The 25,942-nt window shown below is 37.3% G+C and overlaps 1 protein-coding gene across 5 annotated transcripts in view; it reads right to left on the reverse strand.

Moving 5' to 3' along the window:
• Positions 1-3,102: 3,102 nt before the first annotated feature.
• casz1 (castor zinc finger 1) overlaps positions 3,103-25,942 on the reverse strand; it is a 280,717-nt gene continuing 257,877 nt past the window's right edge. For 2 of the 5 annotated variants that reach the window (XM_012966970.3, XM_012966967.3), the window contains 16 exons: positions 25,615-25,677; positions 24,817-24,907; positions 24,107-24,271; positions 19,224-19,396; positions 18,243-19,057; positions 17,185-17,305; positions 16,176-16,236; positions 14,737-14,888; positions 13,721-13,843; positions 13,183-13,503; positions 12,199-12,397; positions 10,450-10,621; positions 8,815-8,963; positions 7,980-8,217; positions 7,330-7,629; positions 3,103-6,945 (listed from right to left, as the gene is read on the reverse strand). In XM_012966970.3, coding sequence (XP_012822424.2) covers positions 5,822-6,945; positions 7,330-7,629; positions 7,980-8,217; positions 8,815-8,963; positions 10,450-10,621; positions 12,199-12,397; positions 13,183-13,503; positions 13,721-13,843; positions 14,737-14,888; positions 16,176-16,236; positions 17,185-17,305; positions 18,243-19,057; positions 19,224-19,396; positions 24,107-24,271; positions 24,817-24,907; positions 25,615-25,677 — 4,267 coding nt within the window. In that variant the 3' untranslated portion in view covers positions 3,103-5,821. Of the gene's footprint in view, positions 6,946-7,329; positions 7,630-7,979; positions 8,218-8,814; positions 8,964-10,449; positions 10,622-12,198; positions 12,398-13,182; positions 13,504-13,720; positions 13,844-14,736; positions 14,889-16,175; positions 16,237-17,184; positions 17,306-18,242; positions 19,058-19,223; positions 19,397-24,106; positions 24,272-24,816; positions 24,935-25,614; positions 25,678-25,942 lie in introns of all 5 variants that reach the window. The other 3 variants (XM_012966965.3, XM_018095836.2, XM_018095835.2) reach the window with 3 other exon arrangements.

Consider the following 25,942-nt stretch of genomic DNA (forward strand, 5'->3'; position numbering starts at 1 on the left):
CAGCAATTCATCTGCAAATGCTAGTACCTTAAGTTGCTGCTTGTTAATAGTGATAACTTGGAAAGCCTTAGAAGATTTGAAAGCTCTAATCAATGGTTCTAAAGCTATATTAAATAAAAAGGGAGATAAGGGGCAGCCTTGTCTAGTCCTCTTAAATTTTTTTAAAGGTTTGGATTGGGCACCTCCTAAAAAGACTTGAGTTTTGGTATTAGAGTAAAGATATTGAATGTAATGATAAAATGGGCCATTAATACCAAATAAATCCAAGCAACTGAAAAGATGGTCCCAAATCAAAAGCTTTCTCAGCATCAATATTAATTATGGAGCAAGGAATCTTATGTTTCTTGGTAACAAAATATTATATAGAGTAAAGCTCTTATGTTCGTAACCCCTGATCTATTTTTAATAAAACAATTTTGAGCTTCGGAGAAGGAAGGATCAGGGACAATCTATCAGCCAAAATGTTTGATAATAACTTAATATCTTGATTTAATAGAGACATTGGCCTATAAGATGAGGGGAGAGAAAGATCTTTATCTTTTTTCGGTATAACTTTGAGGCTAGAAAGTTCACTAGAGGGAAGTTTTTTACCAGATAGTAGAATATCATTAAATAAGTTAGGAAAGGAGACATTTTGGCCTTCAGAAGTTTATAAAAAGTAGGGGGGAGGCCATCAGGACCACCCACTTTTCTAGATTTTAAATTATCAATGGCATAAGTAACTTCTTCAATTAAAATTGGTCCATTAAGATCTTTTAATTGTTCCAAAGAAATGTGGGGGATCTTGCAGTTAGTAAGAAACTGAAACTGATAAGAAAAAGATTGTTTCTTTTTGATCTGTTTTCCAGATCCTCTAGTTTCAGTTTTAATTCTTGTGCCTGTTTTTCCAAGGGATCCAACCGAGACTGCAAATTCAGTGAATGATTCTGAATTTGAGAAATTGTTAAATCAAATTCATCAAGATGTTTATCGTGGTTGATGAGTTGTTTAAAGTTGTTGGTTATGTTTATTTGTAATTTATCAGTAGCCTTTTCAATAGTAACCTCGATGACAGGATTGATGAGCCTGGCAACTTCCGCTGCAATGAGAGAATAGTCCTCAGTCAGAGGGGTTTTAAGAGAAGTGGGTTTGTGAGGTAAAGAAATGTTGTAAGCATCTGAATCTTGTTCAAGCCACGTATATGCTTAACGGGGCTATGTTAGGCAAATACATGATGCAGAAGGATCTGCAGGTACTTGTAGATAATAAACGTGGCTGTAGCAAGCAATACCAGCCAGCAGCAGATATGAGTTGTATTAAAAAGGACATAAATCATAAAAGGGGGAGGATCGTTCTTGCAAGAAATTTGTAAGGCCACATCTTAAAGGAGAATGCAAGTCAAAATTTACAAAGCATACTGCCCAATAGTCCTCCTATTGTTTAGTAAAAATGCCACACTTTTGGCTCACCTAATCAAATATTTACTCGGCCACACTTGCCTTCACAACAGGCAGCCATATCTAAAAAGGTATTCTCCCTTCCGTTCCCTCCTTGCTTCATACTGCACATGTGTTTTTTTCCCTCCCTCCCCTCTGCCAGATCCGCTTCTGATTGGCTGGTGGGCATGTGTAGCTCAGAACAGGAGACAGGATCAAGTTACACACATGCTCAGAGAATAGGAAGGCTGCCGCTGGCAGCCTACAGGATGGACAGAGATATTTCAGTGATGTCACTGTAGTCTTCACACTGCTGTAGGCTGCCAGCACCATATCTCAGAGAAGCAAGCAGGGATCTGGGAATTTAGATATGCAGTAAGTACTTAAAAAGAATGCCTTTAGACTTACTTTTAATTTATATTAACCTTTCATTGTCCTTTAAGCATGCTGTGTAATTATGATGTTCAGTGCTCAAAATGGTTATTATTGATTTAGAGAGAGTCCAAAGAAGGGGGCAACTAAGCTGGTAAAGGGTATAGAATGTGTTCGTTAGAAAGACTGAAACTGTTTACATTGTAGAAGAGGTGCTTAAGTAAAGATATGATAATTATGTACAGGTATGTATATGGGGATCATACAATTACTAAATTAGCAATAATCTAAATCTTCAGTAAACCAAGCAGACACAAGAGCATCTATTGAGATAAGAACAAAAGTGTCGATCCTAAGAACCAAAAAATTTTTATACAGCGAGAGCTGTAAGGTTGTTAAATTATCTCCTTGAAGTGGTTACAGTAGATCAGGAAAATTATTATTATTAATTGGCATAGGGTTAGTTTGCTGTTCAAAGTTGGTCATGGGACTGGTCCAATTGCCATCTTGAAGTCAGGAAGGAATCTTTCCTGTGAGCCAAACTGATTAGGCTTGAGGTAGATTGTTTTACCTTCCTCTGGATCAGCTAGCATTAAGGGTGAGGAGACACACAGCTACTAGGAGCAGCTACATGTCACGGCTACTAAAATATACAATGCTGATCATTTACTGATAATTGTCTCTTCGTGAGTTTTAGCAGAGAGAATTCTTAGAGACATTTATCAGTAAATGATCAGAACTGTCTATTTTAGAAGCCACAACAAGTAACTGATACTAGTAGCTCTGTGTGTCTTCACCGTAAGACAGGTTTTATGTAGGTGTACCTTTTTTCAAACTAAATTACAATGTTACTTTGCAGGATAGTAGGAAGGCCCCATAGATTAATTTATGAGAACTGTTAACTGTTCCATTGTGTGAGGAAGATAAGACTTTAGGGGGTAAGATCTCCTTGGACTGCTGATATGTTTGCACATTTAGAATTAGTATGAATGAAAGCAAATCTCATCAACAGTGTCTCTACATGTAGTCAACGACCTTTCCGCACTTTTGATGTAATGATGTAAAATTCAATATTTTCTTGAATTCAAACTGACATGTTAGGAGACAAAAGTAACTGCTGATAACTGTCATTGTGCTCCAATGAGATTACAAGACAGCAAAGTGCAGCTTGAGATCTGAAGCCTTAGGATACATTGGAAGCAATACCATTCCATAAACGCAATAGTTTCAATCAATGACAATCTGATTCATACAGTATTCCTGTTCTAAAGTGTAAAATAACTACTGTTAATAAGAGGAACTGAGACAACAAGAGCAATGTGTACTTTTTCCAGTTTTTATTGAGTGAAAATGTCAAACCTTGCATCAGTCATGCACAAAAAAAAATCAAATAAATAAACACATATATTAAATTTCTAACAGCACTAAGTTCAAGTGGAAAAATATTCAGTTCTTAGCAATGTGGGAAAATCCAATTCAAGTATGTTGCGGAACATATTCTTTCCTGGCTTTAGGTTAATCTTACAATTGTTGGATGTAATACATATATGTGTCTGTGTGTATATATACTCATACATGTATCTCACACACCCAGTGACACATGCATATGCTTCTACCTATATCAATATACATCTACAGTATTTAGATATAGATAGTAAACAGTAATTAGCCAGTGCAAAGAAAGACCTTTGTTTTGTTTCTACTGAAAAGTAAAAACAAAATGACACATTAAATTCTGAAGATGAGTTGGAGATGGCTTATGTCCTACTGTGCAATACCAACCTTATAAAACCTCCAACGTAATAGTTTCTTCATTTTCATTTTAATCTCCCTTTTCTGCTACATTGTAAATGGATTTGTTAAGATTTTAGAAATGAACCAATCTTGTGATGAGTCTCCTTTGGGATAACTGTCTATTTTCCCTTCACTTCTCTTGCTGGCGCTGGACCATCAAGCTAAATTTTATTCTTAATACAGTTAAAAGTGCCATTGTATTTTGTCAGTATCAATGCATAAGATGTACAGAACAGCAGATGGGTGAAAGAGACTTCTGTTGTGTTAGAGAGTGAAACATAATATAAAGCATATAGTAGGTAGACAAGGTAGGTCCTTAGGTGACGCAGACCAGACTTGATAGATATTCTACTTTAGTATAGATATATATAAAAAAACAAACCATCAAACATAGAAATTAAAAGTCTGGCCTGGGTACAGCTCTCAAGACCCAAAGTTGTCTAGCCACCCAATGGGGTGCATTACTCCCTAGCCTTTCCTACCTCCAAACCTGAATTCAAGTTTATACTGGCTGAGAAAGACTACAATAGAATGTAATTAATATGATGTTAGAATCATCCACAGTTAAAAGGTGCAGGATGTAGTCTCATGTCACAAATGACATACAAAGAAAAAAGGGAAAACTGTAACTGAAAATAAAACGCACAGAACTGATTGAGGAAAGGGCGTGTGAACCCACAAAATTAAATTACTACAAACTTATAGCAACAATCTGAAGATTACAATCGTTCATATTATCTGAACATTACATTTTTTTCTATAAAATTCAAGTTAAAAGTCGGAATCGCGTTTCAGTGCTAAAGTGAAGTCAAACCTCCCGACTCCATAAAATCAGAAACTAGAAAACCAAAAGAGCAATTAGAGCGGGGAGAAGGTGATAATGCCGATGCCTGAAGGTGCCCAGACACACCACCATACCACCTTTTTGCAAGCTTTTTTTTCTTATTTTTACCTTTTGTTCTATATATAACCTTTACAGAAAAAATACTGTACAACTTTTTTTTGTTTAATCATAATTCATCTGTATCTCTTACACCATTTGTTGCAAACACTAGAGATTTTACACCCATATTTTTTGTTGTGTTCTTTGTTCAGGGTAATAAATATATCTCAGACTGGAAAAATGGCAAGGTGGATGTGTAGTTCCTGTATGGTAGAAGTGGGAGGTTAAGCTTGTAGTGTTGTTTCTTTTTGGTAGTGACACTCCAAAACATGTAACCAAATCCTAATGTCTTCCTATCCTAACCCATACATATCACATTGCCAAGCCAAAAGCAACATTGTAATTGTTCATTTCACTCCCACTATGTTAGGAAGTAGCTTCTTTGCTGAATGATTTTCTACCTGAGAGAGGATATTCTGTGCTATACTCAGAGGTCTGAGGTACAATGCTTATTCTCCAACTTTAGCTGCTTACAGGGCTAGCACAAATCTACTCCCAGACTCATCATTTAAGTGCACATCATCCTGATCCCTAGCATGTGTTACAGGAGTTGGGGGAAGCTGAACTAGAGAAAAGAGCTCATCTGATATTGAGTGCTCACCCCTGAGAAAAATGAGTTTTTAACATGGAACCAACTAAGTAACTGCAGTTATACCACCTTATGACACATCCACCATCACTCCAGGCTACCAAAATTTCAACAAGCAGCCACACTTCTGGCCACTGATATAAGCTTAGGCCCCCTTTATAATGTTGAAACAATACCAAATAAATAAATTAATTAGAGCAAATGGTGCAGAGGAAAGCTTTCTATATAAATATTTATAAAATAAATCATTAACTTCCTGGGAATTACCCAGATAGAAACTGGAAGAACAGAAGAGAGCCTCAGCATAGGGCACCCAATAATGCTTGTCAATAAATACCCATAAACCCAGCCCATTTTCCTCCTCTAGCTTAAAAACATACAGTAGCCCCTCCCCTTTTTGGTGCTAGAGGAGTAACAACTAGTACCCCATCTTTTTTTCCATATCTGACACCAGGACATGGTAAAGTTTAGATGGATTTCAAGTTGGAAGAAGTCATTCAATCTTGTCCCACTGGTGTCATGCACCAGAGTTCATGCTTTCATTTTGAGGAGTTGCCATAAATGCTTTCCTCAGTCCTCTCAACTGGTGGCTTAGTGAGGAGCAGAACACATTCAGCAATATTTAGGCTCCTTTTCCTTCACTTGTTGTTATTGTTTTTCCATATAGACAGAGAGCAGTGCCCTCCATTTATACATAAAAAAATTAAATTATGGATTTAAGGGGATTTGTGAGGTGTCACAGTGATTTGTAGAGCCCACTGTACTTTCTTCATCTCCTTTGCTTGCTAAACACTCACCAGCAGGCAAGGAGTCATCTGAATCAGTGTTAAGATCTTCCTCATCTTCCTCCTCATCTTCATTCATTTCTTCATCTTCATCGTCGTCGTCATCATCATCATCATCATCATCCTCATCTTGAGATAAAAAGTCATCAGCATCTCCAGAGTGCCCTGCTAGATTGTCCTGAAGTTCTTGTCTTGAGACTGTAGTGGCCCCATCTTGTGGCTTCTTGCTAAGGTCTAGTGAATCATTCAAGCCCACTCCAACAGGATTTTGCAGGAAGAGAAGGGAGCTGTGGTTGTCTGTGTTCAGATTCAGGGAGCTGTCCAAGTTTACTGGTGGATTTTGAAGGTCATATTCAGTGCCAGTCTGAGTTAATCCCTCAGGGCCTGGGGAGACTGATGGAAGCTCCCCGCGTTCTTGCTTCTCATGCTTACGTTTGTGTGAGTCCATCTGAGACATACCGACCACAGTGTGCTTGCAGCTGGGATAAGTGCAATGAAAGTGGGAACACTTCAGCTTGTACTTGCAATCAGAAACTTCACAATCTACGCTAGAACTAAACTGGCAGAAGCCAGCAGCACTGATGACATCTTGTTTACCGTGATGTTTGCGGTGAGCTGTCACTTTTGTGCTGTCAGTGCATCGGAAGCCACACCGCAAACAGTGAAAATGTGTACTGTTTCCTGAAAACTGACAATCTGGAAAGTTGCAGCTTAGGGAGGATTTGAATCTCTTAAAGTCATCAAGCACTAGGTTGTCAACTCTGTCATGGTGCTGGGCATGCTTGTACATGTGGGTCCGACCACAGAATTTATAGCCACAGTTCTCCCTAGTGCAATGGTAGTGAGTGACTTTCAGGGAAAATTGGCAAGCTGAGTCCTTGCAATCTTCATAAAGATCATAACGTCTGAAACCCTCTAACATCATGCCCTCATCCAACATTTTGCGTGAAGAAGCTGTTTTGCGTCTCTTGCCAAAAGGAGACATATCTTCAATTATCCAAAACCTTTTCTTAGCTCCAGAAGCTGTTGGCATAGTGATGGTGTTGCCTTTAAAGAAACACAAGGTTTATACATCAATGACTATTACAAACAACAAGCATATGTTGAATGATTATTGCAACACAGTGTCTAATTAGTTACTTGATTAGGCATCAAGCGTCAATAACAATCATATCCTGGGAGCTAGAATAACTAATAGATTCTTAAAATTAAATCTCCACGTGCAACTTTGGTGAGAGCTTAAAATCAATTAAAACAGGAAACAAGGTTACAGTTTATTTTGAAGTTCTGAGGTAATTCCTAACTTATCACTGGTATGAATGTAATGTTTGCTATACATATTAGCCTTGTTAACTGTTAATATCTTTTGAACAGCAAGTTTACAAGACACATGTAGAACGGATGCATGGGATATAAAATGCTCATAGGTACCTGCAGCATCCTGTACTAGAGGGACATCATTTTTGACTGGAGCTGAAGTGGCTATAACTGGTGTGAAAGCTGGAGCGCTGTTGGTGGGCACCATTATGCCCCTGCCGACACCCAAGCTGGCAGTGATCAGGGAGTATGAAACACAGGATGGTGAAAGCAGATACGGGAGGGAAGTAAGGGGAGACCTGACCAAGGAAGGTGGAAAGGAAGGAGCATGAGGAACAGCCGTTGCTGCTGGAGGTGGTGGTGGAGGTACATTGTGGGTGAGAGCGTCGTCACAAGCAGAAGGGACCAGGCAGCCTGGAGAGTTAGGAGAAAAGCAGGAAAATAGAACAGAGAGAAAAAGAAATAGAATAAAATGAACCAAAAATGAAAAGCTGGAGAAAGAAAATGATGAGATGACATAGAAAATAATAGACATAGAGCAGCAGTGGGTGGTCCAGGCTCACATCAGCAGCCCATAAGGATGAAAAAAGATGTATATGGGCTTAAATACATGTTATTAAAAAGCAGGTCTAAATCACCAGAAAGGATATTAAAGTACACTTTTATTTGATAAGATGAAATCAACTTAGCTACAATAGAAAGAAAATTTAACTGCCTAGCACATGCATGCTGAAGAACAGTACAACGATATGCTTTTCATTTACCTGCTTCTGTACTTTCATTGCCTACTGGAGTACTGGAGCAACTGCGATCCATGTTGGAGGACTCAGAAGACATCCCATCAGGGCTGCCTGCTCCAGTGTAGTCCAAGTATTCATCAGTTTCTGTATCCATGAAATTTTGGGATGTAGTTTGGAAAGATGAAGGTGTGTCTGTAGAAGATGGGCTGGGTGCTGTGGACAGCTGGCAGAGATTGTCACTTCTGCCAGTATGAGAGACAACCTACAATAAAAATAGTAAAACAGCCACTTAGTAAATGCAGGTGTAAATTTTAGAGGTCAGTGCTTGCATCTCCGTGTAGGTTAATCCATGGATCCCACTACACAGTACAGTTTAGTCAGCCAGCTAAATCTGCCAGCCTTTCAGCTGAAAGCTGATATGTTAAAAAAAAATAATATGGGTGTGTTGCTGTGATCCTAAATGCTAAACTCTAAAACAATAAGAGCTTGAACAGGACTGTGCCCCTTACAAATGGAAACTAATACAAATACATTATGAGGATAAGATGTGTACACACAACTTCCTTTGCTATGTAGGAAAAAAAGGAAAACAGGGCTATGTTCTGGATATGAAAGTATAAGCTTATGTTGAGTTGTGTACTGCTTCTTTACTGGTGGCTACAATGAATTCTGTTCCTCCTCGATGCTTGCTTAATAAATAGGCAAGAAATGGTGAAAGTAATCACCTTGAGCAGTGTTCATTCACTGAACCCCTATTTCTATTTTGTGTTTAAGTGCAATATAGTTATCTTTAGAATTGTTTAACTGCTTTCACAAGATCACTGTGGAAGGCATATAGTCCTAGGAAACATTAATATACCTGGCCTGGTACTCGGTCAAAGTTTTTCCCGAGCATCCTCCTCATGTGCTTGCGGGCATGGGATGTCATCTGGTGTTTCAGCAGGAATGAGAACTGGCAACCCTCTCGAATGCAGTGAAAGTGACTGTTCACCTGATTGTATTTGCACCCTGAAAGCAGATTTAAAAGCTTTTATGGTTCAGTAAGATGCAGGAAAAGGTGATGTACCGTGTTAGCCAGTCAATGTTTACAGGGTAACCCTTTTGAAATAAAAAATAACAAAAGTGGTATAAAGGTGATACCTTTATTGGCTAACTTTCAGAACATTTTAGTTCCTTTTTCAGCTTTATACCACTATTGTTATTTTTTATTTCAAAAGGGTTACCCTGTAAACATGGTTCAGTAATAGACCCCTTCTACAATGCCCATCCATTGCTACATAATACATATGAGGTTCAGCCTTCTTCTATATCTGTAGTTTTTTCCAGTGCTAGTCTAGCATCCCTTCATATTACTCTGCCCTTTCACATAATGAAAATATGGCATATTATCCTTTATTCTTTTCCGCTCCTCATGAATGTTGCTCCTCTGGAAACCAGTACAAACAGGTGGAGGAGCTGACAGGTGAGGACTTGCAGTCACCAAGACAACATTACCTGGCTTTGTCAGCTGGCCTGGCACCTGCAACTTATAAAAGGTGAACAAATATTCGGCTACTTATGACATCTGTAAGCTGAGCTTACATACTAGCCTGTGCGTTGACAATGATCACCAGGGTTACTGAAAGCCAATTCTATCTGAGGATATGAATTCTTCATGAATTAACAGGGTGAAGTCTGGTGATTTGTTTGTTTGAAAACTTTTCAATGATGCTAGAAATATTTCTAGGACCTCTGGATCAAAAGAATTCTTACACTTTCTTAACCATTTGAGTACCCAATGGCAATTAGCAGCCATTATTTTAATAGCAAAAATAACTAAAGAAGATACAAAACTTCCTATTTGTTTTGATTTTGAAGCAGGGGCTTTAATCAATTCAACAGTAAATTGGTGAACTAATGCAGCATGTCAGCACTACATAAAAAAGTATAATACTAGCAGTATAAAGAAATATGGAAACTGATTTACAGTAGAAATCCTTCCATGGGAAAGAAAACTGTGTCAGTTTGTAGCACAGCATTTGACACCCATCTCCATCTTGAAATTTTTTATACAGAATTGTTAAATTTCTAACCATGCTCCATAACCGTTTGTGTATGTGTTGCAACTTGGAACTTCTATTGAAATTTCTCTTTCTGGCAAAAACGGAACCAAAGACTGGATTGAGGTCAGTTTGGAACTCCATTCTTCCACAACTCAGGTTATGTGTGTGGGCCATCATAAAGATTGATGATCACAGCTAGCAACATAGTAAGTTGGGTTGAAAAAAGACATACGTCTATCACGTTCAACCATAATGCCTATATATACCTGCCTAACTACTAGTTGATCCAGAGGAAGGCAAAAAACCCATCTGAAGCCTCTCTAATTTGCCATGCACTGCATACAATGCACTTAGAATCACTGCCTCCAAAGTGTGTTATAAAAAAACTGAACATTGTATGAAAAAACAGTGGTGCCTTTTATTAACAAAACTCATATTTTGTGTGACCTTACCAATCCTTCCGCATTCTTCCCTTTTAGTGAAGTACTTGAAGCCATTTGCCGCTCGTCTCTCAGCCTTCTCATGCTTCTTTATGTGCCATGGCAATTTGGTTGTGATGTTAGTAACAAAGTAACAGCTGGGACGAAGACAGTGGTAATGCCCTCGCATTCTAAACTCACAGTGCTGTGATACACATGGGAAAATAAATATAAAGTGTAAGTCTTATTTCAATTTAGAACAAAAACATACTGTAAGAAGGCATCACTGAGTTAACTAGCTAACTAACTGTATGCACACAGATGGTCTCACATGATCATACAAGACTTCACCACATCCTTAGATAAAATAATGATCATGTTTAATGCATGGTGATTTTCCTGTTATAGCACTTACAATCAAACTTTGCTGAATATAAAATTAAAATAGAGTGGCCTAGGATTGAAAACTTCTAACTAATGTAAAGGTCTGCAATGTATGTTTAAATCTGCTACTGAAGTCTTCAGAAATATTCAAAAAAGCAAGACTACATTAAAAGGAGAATTTAATGATTGTAATGATTATGGTTATAAACTGGCCAACCTGGGTATTTTTCCTTTATAAATAATGAACATATTTGTAACATGCTCACTTTCAATAGAAGGGGACACAGAAAACACTCTGGCAACGTATTCACAAATAGTTTTTCGCATTAAATAAAATCATCCCTTGGATTAAATGAATCTAAAATGTATTCTTAAAGAAACAGTAACACCAAAAAATTACAATGTATCAAAGATATTATGTGGCCATGGGACTAGCTATTCAAATAGAAATAGGGCTAAATGGCACAGGTAACAGCAGATAACAGATAAACTCTGTTAAAGAAACCATTGTATTCTACAGATCTGTTATTCCTTTTTTTCCCCTTTTTTCCAGCTTGAATGGCTACCTCCATGCCTACACAGCAGCTTGTTTAAATAAACTATAGTAGTGTTTCTGAAGCAAGCAGTTTTACCAGTGCAGGACAGCAGTACATTATATTTTAATTATTTTTAAAACACTTGTTGGTGTTACTGTGCCTTTAAATGCAGAATGGGTTGCTTTTCCAAAAATGTTGTGTAGCAACATTTTCTTTAAGTGGACCTGTCACCCAGATATAAAAAGCTGTATAATAAAAGTCCTTTTCAAATTAAACATGAAACCCAAATTCATTTTTATATTAACACATCCAAACCCATTATAAAGGCAATTAAAAATCCCAGCTGTCAATCATATATTGCTATGCCTTAGGCATAGAGGCGGGGCAGACAAAAACGTTAGCTTTCCGTTCAGCACTACCTAGATGTCACTGCTCATCTCACTTTTCCCTTCCCTCCTCATCATCTAATTGTGTAGCCAGTGCATGATACAAAGCTTGCCTTCATAACAGTGTCCACAAAATGGTGCCTACCTGCTTGCTTTGGAGTAATTCCAAGATGGAAGGAAACAAGATTTATATTATTTATATAGAGTAAGTAAAGTTTATTTTGCTCAACTAACAATATAGAAAATAATTTGGAGTTATTTCTTAGGGTGACAGGTCCCCTTTAAGATGCAATGACAGAAAAGAAGAAAAGAGTTGCATTTTTGCAAACCAGAATTCATGGCAACTAGTATTTAAATGCATTGAAATGTGCTACTCCAATTGCCATTTTGCATTCTGCATTACCTAGGTAACACTTATTTCAGCAGTCTACCTATACAAGGCTGATATTCTGTTCTCTGTACACATTTCCTCTCACCTGATTAGGGCAAAGGCACTGGAGGGAGTAGTATGCAAACTGGTCCCGAACATTCACCAGGTTATTATTTGGATTGATGTGGTCAAGGCAGTGGGATTCAGCTTTGCCTGATGTTTTACAGACATATTTGCAGTTCCCAAACAGACAGTGAAAGTGAAATTTGTTTGCATATTTACAGTCTGTGGCTAGACAGGGGTCACTGTATAGAGGAAAAGCAAAAAAAAAAAAAAAAAATAAGCATTATTTCAGTTTACTAAAAATTCTCCCAATTAGTTATTATTAAAGTTGTATACTTAAGAGCTGCTTATAAATAATGTACTTCATAAGTAAAATTGAGTCATTTCATATGTGACCTGAATTTAATGCTTTTTTGAAACATTTTTTTTTTTAGAAAAGGTCCTTTCATACAAGTCTTCCCTTTCTAAACATAGGTGCTATAAGCTACAGATTGATGAACCAAAAATTCCCACTATATATACCTCAAGTTGCTTCCCACTGAAGTACCACAGGCTGCCCTGCTTAACCAGCACCCTAAACTATCTATGTACAACAAATGTCCTAAAAAGACTAAATCCATTGTATCCAGTGAGTAAACATAAGCAATTCTGCCATTCTCAGTATGAATGGCTGCCCCGTGGCTACACATCAGCTTATTTGTAAAAAATGTATTAGTGTTTCTGAATCAAACACATGTTTTATAAGTGCATGGGAACAGCACATTATATTTAAATAAAAAACACTTTATGTTTCTGTTGTTAAGGGGTCACTGACTAAAATATAAAAAAAGACAAGAAGAAAATTACTAATAATATACATTTATCATCAGAATCATTATTCTGTTAAGAGCGGGCAAAAGTTAATAATAAATAAAGGGACCAAAATTAAATCTTAAATGAAAAAGTTACTTTAGATGACTTCTGTCTACAAAATGACACCTTTGGCTTCTCTTCCTATATATGTGTTGTTCATGGCCAATACACTCACTTTTCGTGAAACTGCAGGAATCCAGGTTTGACTTGAGGCTTTGCATTCTCCAAGGAAGTTGTTGTCATGGGACATGATGCCAGACTGGGAACTGAGGCTGGAATTTGGGGGATCTGTGGGATAGAGGATGCCAGCTGCTTCCATGCAAGTAGAGTTGAGGCTGATGGGACAGCAGCAGCACAGGAAGCTGGTACATCACATCCAGGGAGCATACTAGAAGGCAATGGGGGTGTTGAGGGGCCCGATGAGCTTATGATGTCTCCTGAAAAAGGGAAGTCAGAGCTGCCTTTTGCAGTTCCTACATCAGTCCGGAAATGGAAGCTGTAAGTAAAATTTGATCAAAAATATGTTGGAAAAGGTAGGAATGGCAGTGTCAAAAAAGAAAAATAACTAAAATGGAGTTTGAAGAGACTAACGCTAAATACTGTCTCCTTGTTTGTACTATTACTGTATTGTAAATACAGTAAATAATAGTGCTATACAAATAAAAACATCTGTGAAGGAATAAACAAACTTGTAAGGATTTTCTAGCACATACTTAGCATGTTTTATGGCCCCATCCAAGGTGCTGAAGAGGGCTCCACATTCTTCAACCACGCAGTGAAAGTGAAGCTTGTGCAGGAAGTCACACTGTGGGTCACATACATCTGTAGGACCAAACCTAATAACATAGAATATATTGCTGAAGTGATATCTTATTTCAGCCTAGAGTGTGTTGTCTAAGTTAAATGTAATGCTTATTAGAATGTTTGAATGTTGTTTTATTAAAATGATAAAAGACTAAAGAATATTAAAAATACTAAAGAATGTTACAAACAACATATTTATTTCATGTTTAAAGGGACACTATAACTTAAGTTCTGTATGTATAATTCTTTATGTAACACATATAAAAGGTATATATATAGAAAAAAATGTTTCCAGACAAAGAGCTATGTTTTCTTGTTTGACAGGAAGCGTGCTTGCCAAGGCAGTAGTCTCTCTGTAAACATAGCAGCTAGGTCTCGTTTATCTGCATTCTCCTGATATAGACCCATTGCAATCTTTGTGGCTAATGTCACATGGGGAGCTTTTCATCCGAAGAAATTATAGCCAGCTGTAAAGCTATGAATTTGTACTGCAGCTCCTATTCCCTTGAATGGTGGACAGTGCAGGAAAGCGATTTTTGGACTGAAAATACATGGGTAAAAAATGTCTGCTGCAAAGTAGCCCATGTGACACTAGCCTTTAAAGTCTATGGAGGCAATCTGTTCCAATGTACTACTGCTTATCTGTAAAACAGTTATAAGAATGCTATACCACTATACAAGGCTTAGCATAAAGTTATCTCTGTACAATCTGTTCACAAATAACATTTATTTCAGTTATAGGTTCAGTTAAAGATATATAAATAAACAATTATTTAAAAAGCATTAAGAAAAACATGAAAGTAATTATGTCCCTTTTGCTGTAATATATCTTGGGAGTTTGTAGAATTGTAATGCAAAAGAAGAACTAGCAGAGCAAACAAAAAAATAAGTTATTTTGAATATGTCATACTCCTTCAAGTAATACCTGCGTAGGTATGTTTTCCAATGCTCTTTGTGCTTTTCTTGAGCAAGAGCCTTCATCACCTTGCCAAGGTAATGTGTTGAATCCACAGTCCCAGAGTCATTACTATCAGCATCTGCTTTAAGGCTGAGCAAATTTCCAGGAATAGAGCTGGACTTTAGGGCCATTCAAAATAAAAAAGAAATCTTGTTAGCAGATCAAGTTGAGAGTAACAGAAATGCCAAACTGTATATTCATATATAGATAATATAGATGAATGTTTTGTTTGACATACATATAAACGTATGGAGCCCTGTTTCATGTTGGCTTGGTGGTCTTAGTTGCTTAATTGAAGATGCTGATTTATTAATTTTCAGGATTGCATTGTGCCTCAATTTGTGTAAAATGGCTTGATCAGGCAGTGTCATCAACAACAACTGATTACTGGATTACACTGAATAAACCAGTTATGATATTAGAAATTGTACTCTCTGAGCAAAGAGTAAGTAAAGTCATTGGCCTATTGAGTAGTGGAAAATTACTGCATGGTCAGATGAGTGATCCTTTTTAGTTTAATGTGTTCTCAACACCAAGCAAGCATATGATGCATATGTCAAAAGAGGCTAACGGGCTTGCAGCTGATTTTTCAAGGTGAAAGATTCTTGCAGCTCTTACAAAAAGTGTGCATGTTGTCTGTCATATGTTTAGGCTTTTGAACTGCTTAGAGTAGGGATTCTCAGCTTATGGGTTGGGACCTTAAAATGGGTCCCCCATGCTGTTTATAGTAGTTCACTATGATCTACCCGAATACAATTTATTTTCCCACAACAGAAAATAGTGATTAAAATTAGGTACATAAACAATTTTTTGGGTACCAAAGATTATTCAACAACCTTATGTGGGTCTCCTGAGAGAAGAAGTTAAGAAAACCTGCCTTAGATTTAAATGCCAATAAATATATAACATTCTAGGTAATTTACTTTCCTGATTTCAGTGACATAAAAGAATGTTCACTGAATAATGTAAAGAGAATTACAACAATACAAAACAAGTATTAAGGCCGTTCATCTCTGAGCTCATCAGCATATAAAATAACAGAAACATATCCCTCCAAACATATCCCTAGAATTAAATACACCTGCAGAATCTATGTTCCATGGATACTGGAGCTTATATGGTACCTTGGGACACACGATTGCCCCAATACACACCATTAAACATCTCTTAGACCAGCAACCTAATGCTTAACACAGTAGTGCTGTTATTCTGCAATGTGTATCACACTTTATTGTTTTATGATAAAAAATCAAACTTTAGTAAAACTCCAACATCATAATCTAGGATTTCCACAAAAGGCATTTCACAAACCAGCACATGTTATTTTGTGGTACTTAACAAGATCATACAGATACAAACATATTTTGTCTTATTTTTGCACTGATTATTAGTTTGAGCATACATACCTTATTTACAAGTGATGTATGGAGTGGTTGGTCACCGACTGTTTCCTGGTCATTGGATTCACTAGAGGAACAGAGAAATAATGAATGTGTAGAGTGATATGAATCACAAAACTATTTCTCTCAACTGAGCCACCACTCTCTGATCATGATAATGGTCAGTCCACTTGGTTGCTAATTACTCTAATAACCAGACAGCAGTTTTGAAGTCAGAATAGCAGCAGATTGTTGTAACATCCCATTGGATCACAATTTCTGGTCTACCTAGTCCCAGGCAGAAAATATAGTTTGCCCACTGTTGTGCTAAGTAAAGTGGGTCTGAAACTAAATTCAGCCTTGGGCCAAAAAAGAACAACAGAAGAATCTGGTAAGCAGTGTGTGCTTCCAAGTCAGCATTTTCCTCATCAGTATTACGGATAGTCTCATGACTAGTGGCTTAGTCATTGTGACTAAAGAAATGTTCTCATGTAAAAATATCCCTGAAATCTGAAATTTGTGGGGACCATTTTAGTTTCTGATCTTACAGAAAATTAAAGTGCAGTGACATAATCTTGGAGTAACTTGATAAAGGGCACATGTGGGGCCCAAAACATGTTGTGTATGACATGCTAAATAAAACAGCTTTTTTGCAAGTTACCTTGCTTTTTCTGTGAGCCCCCTAGTCTATTCTACTTGTAGCTTGAAATGTGGGAATGTGGCTCTGCTAATTAAGGGTTGATGTGTAGTGCCTGTGAGACTGATGCTGAATTCCTATCCAATTGATAAACTTGGAGCATGACAGAAAGATGCTGGGATTATATTACTGTGCATCACGTGGGCATATAGCAAAATAGTCCAGTTTTGAGGGTTAACAAAAATCATACAATATAGAGTAAAAAAAATCAGTGAATATCAAATTGCAGAGGATAATGTTGTACTGATACCCCACTGGCGATGGCACTCATGTCATATCCAACTACCTATCTTATTGCTGTCTCTCAATTATCAGCACTAACCTGCAGATTTTTCTTACCTGTTCAAACTAAGATCAAGACTGTGCTCTTGTGAAGTGTTCTGAGATGGCGTAGGCTCTGTGTCTGTTGGATCTGTGCCAACACTTCCTAAACTTTGATTCCCAGATAGCTGGCCAGTACCTATGCCAGACAAAACACATCTAAGTAAAACCAAGAAACTGTAACAAAGATTGTATATAAAGATGAAGTCTGAAAAACTTGACCGATTGACACATAATGCAACAGGAGAAAATGCTGATTGGTTGATATAGGTTACTGCTCCTGGGCAGACTTAGTGCCTTTTATTACATAACCTCTTAAATGTATTATGTTGTTCTTACAGTTATATATAAAGACTAATTGCACAACATATTTATTAAACATACACTACAGTTTAGTGGATTAGTATAATACCAGTAGTTCCCCTTTAAAAAAGATAGCTGCATCTTAGCTTATCTTTAGGTTTCACAGCTCACAGGGTTAGTGTGTCCTTTAAAGTCTAATAGTTCTCCTCAGCATACACAGGAAAAGTCTCCGTTATTTCTCAGTAAACATGAGAACTGTGCAAAATGACAGTGGTAATTCATTAAAATTAAATAGGTACTTATGATTTCTAAGCTCTTTCAGCAAGATATGACAAGCTGGGTAAGTGAGCTCTGAAGTATAAGCAATAAGGAGTGTAAAAATGATGCAGCCTGGCTCTGCAGTGATGACACTATCTGACCTATCACTCACTGCTGCTAGTCTGGAGGGAAATTAGAGGGATGCCAAAAAACAAAAGGCATAGTAATAACAGAAATAAAGTTTATTATAAAAAAATTGCAAACAGCATTTAAAAGGGGTGCCTAAACTTTTTCTCTTTAACACCTTCACAGTTTATATATAAATATGTATATATATATATATATATATATATACACGTGTGTGTGTGTATTGCATGTGCGTAAATTATAAATAGCTCAAACATTATTTAACTGTGACATACAGGCTAAACACTAAAGCTTCCTGTTTATTTTTAAAGATAGTTCTCAAAATTAAAATGTTGATGTATTTTTGGTTGGTTTTGAATATTATGTACCTGCTTCAGGGGATGGAGACTGCTTCAAGGCTGCTGCTGCCAGTCGAGCCATCATTGGTGAAATTAACCCCTTGCTTGCTGAAATCCTTTCCATAATAGATGGGGCAGCTGGCAAAGTGCTATTTTGATCACTTGCTCCTGAAGCAGACTGTGGAGAAGAGTCTGGGGCAACTACAGGAATTAAGTTAGTGCCACTAACAGGAAGAGAAGCACTCCCACGCCCACTTATAATTGGGAAATATGGCCCAGTTGCAGGAAGTGTAGAACTAGATAGGGCTAAAGCCAATGGCATAGTACTAGGCAATGTCTGGGGAAGGAGGCCAGTGACCTTGGTGTTGGGGGGAGCAGTGCTGGTGACTTTGTTTGTCTGAGGAGAAGGAACCTCAGAAGCAGAGGGGATCAAGGGTGCGGAAGACTGTTGACTGGTGGGAGAGGCACTCAAACTAGAGTTCTTGCTACTTAAAGCAGAGAAATCAATTAAGTCATCATTGCTAGACTCCTCAACGTCATTGTCTTTGCCACCTATTAGGGATGATGGGAGACCAAGGACCCCAGAGCTGCGTATGTGCCTCCTCTCATGTTTGCGCTTGTGGGAAGTCATCTGGCTGGTGGAAGTGAATGTAAAGCCACAGCCAGCACGGATACAGTGAAAGTGGTTGGTGGCTTTGCTGTATACACATCCCTCATACTTGCATTCCTCATATTTGTAGAACTTCTTAAAGCCATCTTTTGCATAAGCATCATCTTTAATATGGTAGCTCTTGTGCTTCTCTATATCACACTTGTTCTTAAAAGTAAAGCTACAGCCAGGTCTCCTGTAAACAAAGGATATATCATTGCATTAAGATTTACAAACTTTAACATTAAGTTTTCCAAACTAACAGTTACCAGCATATATGTAATAACTGGAAAATAGAATAGCACCCTAGGATCATACAATATCTGTATCACCTATCTTTTGATTTATGGTCATAAGATTACCTGCAATGAAAGTGGGTAGTTTTCTGTCCGTAGAACTGGCAATCAACAGTGCCACAGTCTTCTGTGGCACGAAACCGTTGGAAGCCATCATTTATCAGCTGTGTGTTTTTCTTGTGAAAATTTTCATGTGTCATCACATCGGAGGTGCTGGTGTATACTTTATTACAACCCACCTGGAAAACACAGAGAAGCTAAGCACATGGCTCAAACACAGAACAGTAGAATCTTTGCACTTATAGACAATTATCACCCAAAAACACTGGATAATGCATTTTAGCTATAATCACCTGACCTGAGAGTGCAACCGTTGCAGGGATTCTTACAGGAATTAATGTGGGGGGATTCATTGTTTCAAAATAAATTCAAGAAAATCAGAACTGCAAGTATAGCAGGAATATTTTTGAGTGTCTATTTGACAGAAAAGTATATGAAACTCATGTTTTCCCTTATTTAATACAAATACTGAGCACCAGTGCATGTGTTGCATAAATGGAAGAACATTAAGGGAAGGGGTTCTACATTCCTTATAGAGTAAAACATGTATTAGTTACCATTTATTGCTGCTTAGAGTTGGGTTGGCAAACATAGTGCATGGATGTGAATATGCGTGTGTGTATGCTCTGGAACACTTCCAGTTTATTAAAATGGGGGCCTAAGTATAATTTAAAAATTGCTTTCAAGTTGGGCTTATTAAGTGGACAAGGTGTAAATTGCAAAAATAAACAGGATGTATTTTTTTTGTCCACAATAGACCACAATATTTTCAACCCAACTATCAAACATGACAGTGAATAGCAGCCCATGGGCATCCATATGCATTCTCTTAAGTAGCATTTCTGCACTCTGCACAAGATATGAAACTAGCCCAAGGGTGCAGCTATATGTTTAGAATACATAAACTCTTCTGTAGAAATAAAATGTGCTTCTGTAAATATACAGAGATCAGCATTACAAGCAAATACATATATATACATACAGATTGAAAGCAGTAAAATAATAGTCCAACAAAGCACAATATTATATTCACAGTTCCTCATACTGGATGGAGGTATAACTAAAAATTTGTGAAACATAATTCATATCTTTGGGGAATGTACAAAGACTGAAAGCTTCTGTATAGAAATAACATTTGTAGACAACATTTGGATGAAGACCTCCACAGAGAACCCTTGGGAGCTTTACAGCAGAACACATGTAAACCTATTCAGGCATACTGTAAATCACTGGAGCTGCTACTGTTAGACACATCCAAACCTTTAATAAAACAAAATGGAAACAACGTGCCCCACAGCAAGACAGTGGATCTATAAGATGCATATTATAGAGAGGTTGAAAGTGCAGTCTACCAGTTCAATAAGCAAGTAGGAAAAACATCAGAGCAAATAGAATCATGAAAGTATTTTAGGAAAGCAAGGACAGCATAACAAAATGTAAGGTAAAGTTCTGCAAATGCACTTATTTAATCCTGAAGATGTGCAACCTTGCAGCTGGTCTGTACTGTACTGTGTCTACTGTTTTGCATTTATTTGCCAAGCAACCAAAAAGCAGACTACCTAGTTTCAAGTTTAAGTAACATAAGGTCAGTAACCTATAAAACTAGACAGAATTTTGAATATAAAACCAAATAACCCAAAAAATAAATAAAATATGAAAAAATGGTATTATCAACCATTTCAACATACTAAAAGTAAATGTTAATGCAAATGTCCCACACTTACATAAATATTTATGAACACTTTGTCAGTGGGCATTATATATATATGTAAAATAATAATGCAACTATGTTATATACACCACCAATGTTTCACCCAAGCCCAAAACTGCTGGGTACACTGCCTGGTGATGTTTCCAGCTGCCTAGCTCCACTCTGGCCCCCACCTATCATGCTGATGAATTTTTCTTACAGAAGCCAGTTGGACTGCGTTATGTATTTGTAGAAGAGCACAATCCTATCAGCTTCTGTTAAAACAAATCTTTTAGGGTAGGAGAAGTAGAGGAGGCTCATTTATTTATTTTCTCCCAGCTCAATTTTCTGCCTAACATTTTTTTTTCTAGGTAGAACACAGCACCAATTGTCAATATACATATAGTAGGTTAAACAGAGAGCCAGGGGACGAAACCTACAGGAAGCAGTCCTTGCTGCAGCAGAATTCCCAGGAGGTATATGCAGTATAGCATCATGGAAAATTACCTATTCCCAATATTAAGGAGGGCTCTAAGGTTGTTTCGGTGTAGGGCCCAGAAACTTCTATCCCCTGGGTAAGAGCAGACACTAACATCTGATCTTTATTCACACAATGGTTGAGCTTGGGAACTTTATATTGTGGTAAAAATTTTCTTTAATGTGCTCTAAAACTGCATAGATATGTAAATGTCCTGCTGTACTGCTGCATTAGTCAAGAGGGTTTGAACCAACATTCTACAAGCACTGGATCATTATAAAAAAGGCCAAGTACCAAGCAAACCTCACATCACTAACAGAATGTTTGACTTGTTGTTGCTCTGGCATGTGTCTCCATGCAAACTGGGTAACTTTGCCATATTGAGTAAAAAAAAAAGAGATCTAAAAATGCAGCAGCTGAGGGGCGAAAGCAGGAGCTAAGTGCCAGGATCTGCACCATCTCACAAGTGGACGGGGGAAAAAAAGCAAGTGCCTTCCATGCCTTTCTTTGCTCATTCCTGTCTTCTCAGCAGGTTGATGAGTAGAGACAATAACAAAACCCTGACAAATACCCAAAACGAAGAAAGAAAAAAAAAATCCTCCAGCTGTTTGCTATAATGGAGTGTACTTACTAATGACACCTTGAAAAAAAACAGAACCCCTTCACGGGATCAGAAGAAAAAAAGAATTAAACAAAAAGCTGCTGAGGAATAATTTGCAGTGTGGCACTTGATGCTAAAGCCTGAAAAATGTTGGCTTTGTATAAACAAGGAACTGAAATTTATCCACACCAATTATGGACATAACGAAAGTGTGTCCTACACAAATCTTATTACTACAGCTTCTTTTTTTTAAATTACACCTTTTGTTTTACTATAGAAAGAGTTTGACAGGCACTGCAGTCTCCTGTACTTAAGCTTTTTTTACAGGTTAACTACTAGACATAGATCATACTGTTCTGTTGGTTCATAATTCCATAATATAATAATATAATTCATATTAAATGCAATTAATTATCTAAAAAATATAATGAAGGCATTTTTAATATAAATCTTACTTGATATGCTAAACTAAACATAGGTAGTTCTCATTTAACTTTATCCCATGGAGCTGCATAGGCAGGAATATATGGCGTTCTTTCTTGCAAAGAACACTAACATTTGGTTAACGTTCAACCTGTGGTACAGTGTTTCTTTATACTTTTTAAAACTAAAACAGAATGCTTAAAACCCCATCCCTGCAAACTTACTAGCTCCAAAATAGACCTGGACCACAATGTATGTAAGTTATTTTTTTATACTATATTAAACTAAATATAAAGTAAAGATTTACAAGACTGACAAAAATTAAGATCCATAATCAAAATCAATTTACTCATTTTAAAGGGAGAACTAGACACAAAAAGCATTGGGGGTGGCACATTTTAGGCACCCCTTGTACCTTGACTCCTACCCTGGGCCTGTGCTACTCATCTTTAAAAACAAACCAGCCTGGCAAATTTTTGTGCTGAGCATGCTGCTGCCATCTTGTTGCCTGCTCCCAGTAGCCCTAGACCCAGCCCTTGACAGGAGCGTTCTCAGTAAAGAACTTCTTTAAAATCCCTGCATTGCACATACACCCAGCTTTATTCAGTGCAAGGTGCAAGGGATTCATGGGAGTCAGATGACATTCTTTGCACTATAGCACCCCTCAGTAATGCATTTTTTTTTTAAGAAAAAATTAGTGCTGGCCCATGGAAGGAGCTTACATAGAGTTGCAGCCTGGTACCCCACCAGTGATTCAGGGTTTAGCTTTCCTTTAAGGGCAATGAACACAGGCAGTTTGGCACCCAAGTAGTAGCTTTTGCCTTGGTGTATTCTCCCACACACCAACTTATCTACCTTGTAAGCCTAAGTACTGCTGTTTATATTGAGACATTTTGTGTGCTGTGTATTCAGTTATATTGTTATTGCTGAAATTGTATGTTATATTAAATCACTTCTTTGCATACCTTATATGTCTGCATCAATAATGTGGGGTGCAGAGTGACCCTTTATTTGGGGCAATTGCCTGAAAGTACTACTACAAGGACTGGTCAGGCAGTTGTCAATTGGAAAAAAAAGTATAAAGTGCAATCAGAAAGCTACCTTTAAAAGCATTTGGGTAGATCACTTTACATTAAATTGGCTGCAGAGAATTGTAAGTTACTGGTGGAACATATAAAAAAATAACTTGCTTATCAACTGTGCAGAAATTTACAGCTGCTTATCATATTACAGTAAATATACTGATTTTCAGCACTGGTGGCGGGATATTTTTATATGCAGTCCTTACATTTGATATTGTATACAGAACTATTGCTTGACCAGTATCTGAATAATACAAGAGAAAATATAATCTACTGCCAGATGACAAACAAAATGGGCCTAATATGTTATGTATTATGGAGACATGAAATATTCTGTGAATCAATGCAAAATATGTATTTATTAAATACCAGTTTATATTTGATTGTACTGCTTCTCTGCTCTCTGCTCAGCATCTAAGTAAATGTACTAGACACAATAAAGCAGGTAGTCACCTGTCCTAAAAAAAAAAAAAAAAGTATGTCTGTGGGAAGAGCAAGCTGAAAACTGTGAAGGTAATGATAGAGATTATTGGCTGGATCTAGGATCATAGATCTATGTTTGTCTCTGTTTTGAAAATACTTATTACTGTGTTTCTCATATATCTTAGGGGTTACCTGCATGCAATGATAGTGTGTGCTTTTCCCGTTCAGATGACAGCCATGGTAGTACACACTGCAGTCATCTAGCGGGCTGAACCTCATGAAGCCATGCTGAAGAGAGTTATCACGTTTCTTGTGCATGTTGTAATGTCGAATTACATCTTGTTTACTTGTAAATCTCTGAAGAGAGGGCAAAATAGTTACAACTGTTAAAAAATCCCTTTTATGAAAGTATAGTGAAAGTAGTGTTTGTAAATGAAACTGACTCAACATACATACGATACAGACTGGCTTTCTGTTTCAAAGTAAAGTGCCAGATTCAATGCACCTTCACTGAACACACCTCTGCCATTGTTTAATTCTTAATTAAGAACACTTAATGCACATCGTGGAGGGAGGTGCCATGCACAAGGCAATAAAATCATACCCAGTGAGGATTAAAGGCAAAATGTACTCTTTTTTAAAGAAGAGTTTATATTATAAATTTAGAAACTGAAATATGCAAACATAAGGGATTTACCATTGACATTCTAGAACAAGCCACACCACAGGACATCAAGAACATAAAAACCTGATACTTTTGAGTAGAAACAAGGAAGCATTCAGCATCAATAACTGTAAAAATGCACTATAAGAATACTTTTCTGTACATTTTAAACAATGCCTGCTTAATTGTCTGTCTTTTATACATAGTGTATGTTTTGACGCTTTGTCTTTTACTTTACCTGGTAGTTGCACTCAGGGTCCAAGCAGTGGTAGTGTTCGCGGTATTGATATGCACAATGAATATGCCCACAGTGCTGGCTGCCTGAAAATCTGCAAGGAAGAATCATTTGCTGATTGCTGAGAAAACAGAAAGTCAACAATCACACAAAGAAGCAGATATAATAGAAATTCAGGATAGAAAATGCTTTGAAAGGCAAAAAGGTGCCTGAATGGGCTAAAAAGTGTAGATTAATCTAACAACAAGAGACTTCCTAAGGCTAATATCAAACTGAACATTCTGACTGCCACTGCCTTGAGGTGGAATACAGTGACAGTCGCAAAACCTGAATGCTTGAAAAACATGTAATAGTGAAAAATGGAGCTCCACACAATAACACTCATTTCTAACTAGTTGTCTGCCTGTTACAGCAACAACAATTGGTATAGCTGTGTTTTGAACAATGCTGTTTTCTGTCTGGAGCCCTATGTGAGATTAGCCTACATTATCCTCAGTGGAAGATATAGTACCATTCCAAATTTAATAGAGCATTTATCAAGTATCAAGAGCGAAATAGTAAGCAGAGTAACAGTGTACACATCAAGAAAACACTTCATGGATGTACTAAATGTCCTAACTGAGAGTCTGCTAATAAGAATGGCATTTTAGTAAATCAATTAATGGCCTTGTATACCTCACCTGTCCTAAAAAAAGTTGATGCTGGACAGACAATTTGAACATATTTAAACACAGCCCATGTCATTTGCCTTGCTGATACAGGGATACATATCCCATCTACTATAATACAAATTAGTCCTACCTGGCAATATATTTCTGGTAAATATTTACATCTTCAGGGGGCTTATCTGGGGGTAGTCCATTCCTGTAGATAGAGTAAAAGCATAGCCTGTTAGAGTTAATTATTTTCCCTTTCCAAGTTCATAAATGCAAGTTATTACTTCAGACCAGTCAATGCTAGGTCTTTGCTATCTCCTAATGCAGTTAAAACTTGGGCAAAAATTGCAAAGTCCAGATGTGCCAAACTAAAAAAGTATAACCAGTACAATCATTGAAGGTGCTGAGAACCAAAGAAAGTTTTTACCTCTTTAAACAAATACTATATGATTTTCATTAAGGAAAACTAAACC

The sequence above is a fragment of the Xenopus tropicalis genome, chromosome 7 (assembly GCF_000004195.4).
Source record: "Xenopus tropicalis strain Nigerian chromosome 7, UCB_Xtro_10.0, whole genome shotgun sequence".
In the NCBI taxonomy this organism is placed as follows: Eukaryota; Metazoa; Chordata; class Amphibia; order Anura; family Pipidae; genus Xenopus; species Xenopus tropicalis.